The sequence below is a fragment of the Trichechus manatus genome, unplaced genomic scaffold, assembly GCF_000243295.1.
Source record: "Trichechus manatus latirostris isolate Lorelei unplaced genomic scaffold, TriManLat1.0 scaffold00005, whole genome shotgun sequence".
Lineage (NCBI taxonomy): Eukaryota > Metazoa > Chordata > Mammalia > Sirenia > Trichechidae > Trichechus > Trichechus manatus.
Window position 1 is genome coordinate 17,503,124 of NW_004443941.1, and position 6,202 is coordinate 17,509,325.

At 39.2% G+C, this 6,202-nt stretch overlaps 1 protein-coding gene across 1 annotated transcript in view; it reads right to left on the reverse strand.

Moving 5' to 3' along the window:
- Positions 1-6,202, reverse strand: part of CAMKMT (calmodulin-lysine N-methyltransferase) — a 456,979-nt gene that overhangs the window by 20,144 nt on the left and 430,633 nt on the right. The window contains exon 10 of the mRNA XM_004369498.2: positions 6,148-6,200. Coding sequence (XP_004369555.1) covers positions 6,148-6,200 — 53 coding nt within the window. The remainder of the gene's footprint in view (positions 1-6,147; positions 6,201-6,202) is intronic.

Here is a 6,202-nt window from a genome sequence, read left to right on the forward strand (position 1 = left end):
TCACAGCATCAGTAAGTATCACCTACTCCAGGGCCCTGCCTCGCCCTTGTCTAAGCTCAGGGTGAGTATCAGCTGTCTGTAGGAGGGCTGATGTCCTCCTTCAGGGGGCTGCTGTGTGGAGCTACAGTTCAGACAAGAGGACAGTGTAGTTCAAGGTTTAATAGTGCACTGGCTCTGAACTTTCTGCTATGTGACTTTGGGCAAGTCACTTCAATGATGTCTCAGTTTCCTTGTCAATAAAGGCCCACCTATGTGGCTGCTGGAAACCCTGGTGGCATAGCGGTTAAGAGCTATGGCTGCTAAACAAAAGGTTGGCAGTTCGAATCCACCAGGTGTTCCTTGGAAACCGTATGGGGCTACTCTGTCCTATAGGGTCACCATGAGTCGGAATCTACTTGACGGCAATGGGTTTGTCTTTTTGGTTTGATGTGGCTGTTGTGAGCATCAAATTAATAATATATGTTAATTGACAAGTATTTGTGGAGCACCTGCTACATGGTAGGTACTGTTTTAGGCACTGGGGATAAGCTATGAATCAGACAATGTTCCCATCCTCAAGGAGCTTCTATTCTGTACTCGTTTATGCATCGCTAGTTCCAGCACAGTGTACACAGATATATGGAGCTCCATGAATGTTTACTTACTGCCTGACTGGCAGGTCCACACAGTCCTTGAAATTGAGGCACTTAGGGGATTACTTTCAATAACCCTAAAATGGCCTGTAGGTACTCTTGTACTGGTATTGTTAAGGATGAATCAATATTTAGGTAGGATGTATCAACTGGACTAGGCTTGTTTCTCATTTGATGATTCTCTTGTAAGCAAAAAGGAGTGGGAAGAGCACTTCATGAGAACTCTCCAAGAAATCAGTGCTTGGTTTTCTTTGGTCACCACGATATGTTCAGTGGAAGGTTATTGTTTTATGGAAGGATGCTTTGAGCAATGGAAAAAACAATTCTGCTCAGATGAGCTAGAAATCATATCTAGAATGGAAACCCTATCCCATTCCATCTAAGAATATCAATCAGAATTACCTGATTGTAGCCCATGGGAGAATGTTGGTATCTTTCCATAAAACTACACAATTAAATCTTCGAGCATATAATGTATCTAATTCAAACTCTATAAAGATCAGTCATTAAGTCTTATAAAACAGTGATTAATAACCCTTAAGGATTGAGAGAAAAGAATCATACTGGAACTAAGTCTTTTTAAAAGTTTCCTCTTTAGGACTAACCACCTTATTTTTTAACAAGATAATAGTACCTTAAACTTTAATAATTAAGCTTTTTTTTTTTTAAGACGGCTATCACTGTAGGAAAATATTTGTGTTACTCAGGCCTATAAGAATCCTGGCTGGTTTCGATACACAGCATTAAGCAAAGCACCACTGTTCGGTTTATACCTGTGCATCCTAAGAGCTAGCAGGATCATTAGAAAAAAAGAAACAGCACCTTGAAAGCTGACCTTACAAACATGCTGTATAAAGTACTCTTGTCTATTTAACGTTGGCAATGATGACAAAGATACTAACATCACAGCTCACCGGAAAACGCAGTTTAACACACAGCATCCACTCCAAACATTGTCATTTGAAGGGCAATGCTGTCTACTCCATCACTCCAAATCAAATTTCCCAAAACCAATTCTTGTGGTTCCCTAATAGATCTTTATTCCAAGCAAGCTCACTCTTCTACTCAGCTCTGAAGCAGAATTTATAACACTTTGTAGAATACATCCTATGAGCAATTTCAATGTGCTTTCGTGGGAGCTATATATAATCTCCTGAAAATTCACCCCTTAAATAAGTCCTAATGGGCTCAGAGAACAGCAGTGGCTTAAGTGGATCTGTTTAAAAAGGCTGAGTGGGTCAGTGATTGGGATGGAGATACCATTTCAACTCTCCCTCCAGTTACTGATCAAAATACAGTGACACTGCAGTCAGGATAGCCTGGCCATTAACACACACACGCGCACACATGCACGCTCACAACTGTCTATATAATTCACTCGTGGAATCAACACTGGCTTCCTTCCACTGATCTGAATCGCAGATTTTACAACAAAGGAAAAGTGCTGGACCATTTTCATCGCCTCCCTTAGACTCAGTCAGAGTTTTATGCAGAGCACAGAGCATCCACGATTCCTCTCACTGCGAAATTAATTCTCACAGAGAACAAGGAGGCATGTCTTCTGTCAGTATCCACAGAAAGGAAGACGCCTATGTAATTTGAATGGTGAAATGTGCTAAGTTAAAGTCTGTTTTAGATTTAACTTTCAGCAGCGGAATGACCTCTTTCAGCCTTTGCCAGCTGATTGTTGTGGGAGCTGGGACTGATGCTGGGATGTAATCTTGCTTGGGCTCTACCCTTTCGTTGTGAGTTCTTGGCAATTTGTGTATATCATCTTTGGGACTGAATCTCCTCAGACGTGAGGTGAAAGGGCTGACTACGTTTGGGCTAAAGACCTTTTCAGGTGTAGAGGTCTATGAGTTCTGATTTAGAGTTGCCCATGATCACAGCATCTGGAAGAAAACAAAGAAGTTCTAGAGCCTACAGTATTTCCGTTTTGAGAAAGAAAATAACATTTTCACAAAACAGCTTAAAAACCAAACTTTTCTCATCACTTAAAGTAAAAAGGACTGAAAAAAGAACAGTCCGATGTATAGTCAGGGTAAAAATTCTGAAAGAGCAAGCAAGGTGGGGTGCTACAGGCTGATGTACTTTTTCCCATTTCTCCCAAAGTCTCCAGCCACCTGCGCGCAGATGCGCTGATGGTCTTGCATACCTCGACGGGCCAGGTTATGGGTGGCATTTCAGACGTGCTTCCAGCCTTTAAGCACCCAAACGTACAGACACATTTCTATTTCTGCGGAGCTATGATAAAGTGGCGGGCCATCAAACACTGAAGGAAAGCGTTCATTGGATAACAAACAGCTCACTTCCAGACACTGCGATTTTATTGCGATTGAACAGGAGTCTGGAAAGGCAGGCTTAAAATTAACCACCACTCGCTATTCGAAGCTCGGCAAGGACCGGGCTGGACTGCATTCCAGCAGAAAGGAATCCGTATATTAAATTCGACATTAAACAAGTCAACTGAGGGACTTAATAGGCAGGTTTTTGCCTACACCTGTGGTTAAATGTTTCTAATATTTTGATGTTTGTCAACAGCATCCTTTTGCAGGTGTGGCTGCACTCGATTTTTCCTTCTGCTTATTTCAAAGTTGACATTTTACAAGTTATTTAGGAACTGTTGAACCATGAAACTAGTTTTCATTGCCAAAAATGCTAACGGTGAAATAATGACTAGCTTTCACCACTTGCCTCTTTATTTTATAATCTAGCTGAGCTCTGAAATTCAGATGTGAACTAAGAGTCTGCCTCTTCTGAGAAATAAGTTCTTTTCCCGTCTGCCCACAGGTTTATGAATGTTTGAATGTAAACATATGAATATATGAATGATTTAAGAACATAAACATAACGCCGCTTGTTGTAATCATGTGCATTTTACTTGAACCACAATGTGGGTTTGGAATAGGTTTCTGAATAGAGCTTGTTTTCATGTAAATGGGATCGAGCAGTACCACTGGTTAGCTATTCAGGGAATCAGACAATGCCACCCTTGCTGGAAGTGCTTCAGTAAGAATTTAATCCATGTACCTAATATTTGAACTCCGACTCTTGCTTCATATTCCCGTTGCCTAATCCAGATCTCATTGAGTGACAAAGACTAAAGGATGGTGTGAGATTTAACCTGATCTATTTATGTGTGACACCTATTTCTGGCACAGAGTATTTGAGGTTTCATCTTGAAGTGGTGTTTAAAGAGAGCTTTCTTTTGCTCCTCTGTGACGAACAGTCGAAGAAAAAATACAGCATGGTCAGCCTGCCTGCCCCTGGAAGCAGCATCCATGCTATAAAGCCGACAGAGAAACGCGAAGCCAACAGGACAGAAAGCACCCGTGGAATCCTGCATTTCATTGCTCTATGCACAACGTGTATAAGAAACATTACTGCACTTTCTAAGTGTCTAAGCAGCTTACCTATCCCTGTGAATATGGACAGAGGCTGTTACCCAAGCATTTCTTTCAGAAATAATATCAGCATTGCAGTGACAGTAGCCTAATGTTTCACATTTACAAATGGGAAATTATAAACAGGCTGACTTCTGGCATTTAAAACACCAGAAAAAAAGAAAGAAAAAAAAAAAAAACCTCAACAATTCATGCATAGAAAAGCCATTTATGAAATGTATTTAGCTTGTTTGCATCCATAAATTCTCACATAGCTATCCATGTGTGTGTATACATATAACACTTTATTATGTATTTCTAATGAAAGCCTTAAACAGAGTACGCGTTACGTATATCTGTTGTACATGACCCTCTTGTTGGCTAGAGGAAAGAAAAAAAAAAGACTATTTTCAAACATGTTGTGTGGCTATTTTTAACCTGACTGAGAACATCAATCAGAAAAGAGCTTAAATCTTACTTCCTCTGCTTGTCTCTCTGGTACAAATAGGATGACATGGTGTGAGTGTCCATAATACCAGATGACAGAGCCAGGCTGTTTTGATATTTGTGTGAAGGACAAATATAACTCTAAATCTCTTGACCAGACCTGACGTTCCCCACATAATCGGGAGCCCATTTGTGTTCGACCCTTGCCTAAACCTCCAGAAGACGCTGCCCTCCTTCCCTCGTTCTGCTGCTCTCTGATCTGACTTTCATGCTTAATCTGATCTAATCCTGCCAGCATTATCTTCATCTGTACAATGAGACCTGGAGGCTCCTTTCTCAGATTTGGTGAGGAAAGGCATTTACTAAATTACTTGCTCAAATCATATGGTGAGGTTTTAGCTCCTTATTTCTGATGAGATGAGGGATGTAACATTGAAGCATAATATCAATGATGAGTCAGAAATCTAGGTTTTGCCCGTATTTGGAACAAGGTTTTCTGAAACTGAGTGCAAAGAGACTGCAAGAGCCACAAAGACATAGAAAATCTCAGCTAAAAATAGAAGAAAAGCTTTACTTCTCACTGAGGAGTATTTTTTTAAAAGAAGAAGAAAAATTTAATTTCATTGACTTAGGTGGACAAGTTAGCCATTGAAAATCTTATTAAAATAAAAGTTTCCTTCGTGAAAATTGAATTCCATTCATTTGACTCTCCTTGGGGAAAGTGGGTTCTGGATCTGACGACTGGGCGCAGCAATATAATAGAACTTCCTTAGAATCTCAACTTGCTGTGTTTTCAGACCGAGAGTGTCATAAAAAACCATCAAGATGCAACTAGAAATAAGATTTTACTCCTAACCACAGGGAGAATCCTGTCAACTGTTAACATTGCCCATTTGATGAAATAATTATTATTCAACATGCATAAAGAAAATGCATAAATCAGTGGAAATAATTATTAAGGTTTGAAGCATCTGTATCCTATAAACTAAGATCAGACTTTCATTAACAAATAAATAGACTGGGTTAAAAGAGAGGACAAATATCTAACGTAAATTATTTTTAAAAAGCAGGTACCTGAAGAGATTTCAACATTATTATTTGCATAAGAATAGAAACATAATTTTATAATTTTGTTTTATGTATAATTAAATATCATAATTGAATACATCGAAAATATTAGATAGCAGAGATACATTTTAAGAAAAGATATTTCCCCAAAGACGTTCCATAGATATGTTTATTTGCTGGAGTGCATATGAGCGTGTACACACATATATGTTCCCTTATATCAATAGTCAGATCTTTCCGAAGAAGTAAGCTAATTGAGCTGTTTGTGTTGATAAAGTTCTTTTTCTCCAGACCATTCCTCTCTGAGCTGTAATTATTTGCAATTTGCCTAAGTCGTCCATTTACTGATACGTCAAGCATGAAACAGAGGCAATTCCAGAAAATGGAAATGCTTCTCAAAATCAATCTTTGGGAAATAATGTGGTAGAAGTTACTGTGTGATAGAAGACTACCTTATAACTGTCACATGGGGATGAATATTAATTTGTTGAGGTTAAGGTGGCTTTGTGCTTCATTTGTTGACTTTGCTTAGCTGTCAGCAAAGCAGCACAGCCCAATTACTCCAGCAAAGCTATTTTTTTTTTCTAACAGGAGTTCTATGATTTTTATGTACTTACCAGTCAGCACACATAACAATGTCAAAATGTCCTTCTAGTTGAGAGACATCTGTCT